Consider the following 999-nt stretch of genomic DNA (forward strand, 5'->3'; position numbering starts at 1 on the left):
GAGCTCAACTGGTGTTTGAGCTGATCAAATCCTATGACCTGTTCAATGAAATGACTGTGACAAGATCTACACCCGCTACGTATGAAGAGTTAGTCGAGTTTCACTCCACACTGTATATTGAATCAATCAGAGATATAAAAACACAGTAAGTTTGTCCTATTTGTAGCTCAGTCTGGTTGGGGGACTTTAAACGGGCAGGACATAAATCTGAAATCTCCTTGGCTGAAGAAATAACAAAAGTTGAGTGAAAAGGACAACCACTTGTTCAATTTTTGTAGTCCAAAGCAATCACCCCAAGGCTTATTAAAAAGCCAACTAAAAATGCAGAGTCCGTCTGAACATTTAAGGCAAAGAAAAAAACTGATTTTAATGTTTTATTTTATTTCAGAAAAGAAGAAGACTTGGAAGAAATAGGGTTGACTGGAGACTGTCCCATCCTAGATGACATGTATTCATTCATATCTCATGTAGCGGGAAGTTCTTTGACAGCTGCCAAAGGTTTAATATCGGGCAAATATCAGTTTGCCATCAACTGGTGTGGAGGATGGCATCATTCACAGAGAGATATGGCTGAAGGATTCTGTTACGTGAATGACATTGTACTGTCCATACTACAACTGTCTAAAAAGTTTGATAGAATTCTGTACATAGACTTAGATGTACACCATGGTAGGTAACATTGTGTTATTAGGGGGGCATTACCCAGGGCCATTGATAATTTCTAATAAGGTGCAAATTTCAAAATGCAGATGTAATTTGTAGAAGAGTTCAACAGGAGAAGCAAATCGATTCATTTATGGGTATTGGATTGTCAACCCAGGAAATCTCCCATTATTGTATACCCGGGGGTCAGCCTGAGACAGCTGAAAGCATCTTCACATTTTTTATGGATATCACACCATTAAAGCCTCCTTTATTATTTCCTCGTCCACTTTTTTTTTTCTTTTTACTCTATAAATGCCGCCATTGGTCGAACTAAAAAGTAGCTACTTTCGATCG

At 38.2% G+C, this 999-nt stretch overlaps 1 protein-coding gene across 1 annotated transcript; it reads left to right on the forward strand.

Moving 5' to 3' along the window:
• Positions 1-13: 13 nt before the first annotated feature.
• LOC103523067 (histone deacetylase 8-like) lies at positions 14-739 on the forward strand. The gene is made up of 2 exons (XM_008488142.3): positions 14-145; positions 389-739. Exons 1-2 carry the CDS (start codon positions 51-53, stop codon positions 675-677), a joined length of 384 nt encoding a protein of 127 aa, XP_008486364.2. The 5' UTR covers positions 14-50; the 3' UTR covers positions 678-739.
• Positions 740-999: the final 260 nt, after the last annotated feature.

Source organism: Diaphorina citri, unplaced genomic scaffold (genome assembly GCF_000475195.1).
Source record: "Diaphorina citri unplaced genomic scaffold, Diaci psyllid genome assembly version 1.1 scaffold14725, whole genome shotgun sequence".
NCBI lineage: Eukaryota > Metazoa > Arthropoda > Insecta > Hemiptera > Psyllidae > Diaphorina > Diaphorina citri.

Coding starts and splice junctions, on each gene's coding strand:
- LOC103523067 (XM_008488142.3), top strand. CDS start 51: ATGACTGTGACAAGATCTACACCCGCTACGTATGAAGAGTTAGTCGAG. Junction 146..388: donor ATCAGAGATATAAAAACACA/GTAAGTTTGTCC, acceptor ATTTTATTTCAG/AAAAGAAGAAGACTTGGAAG.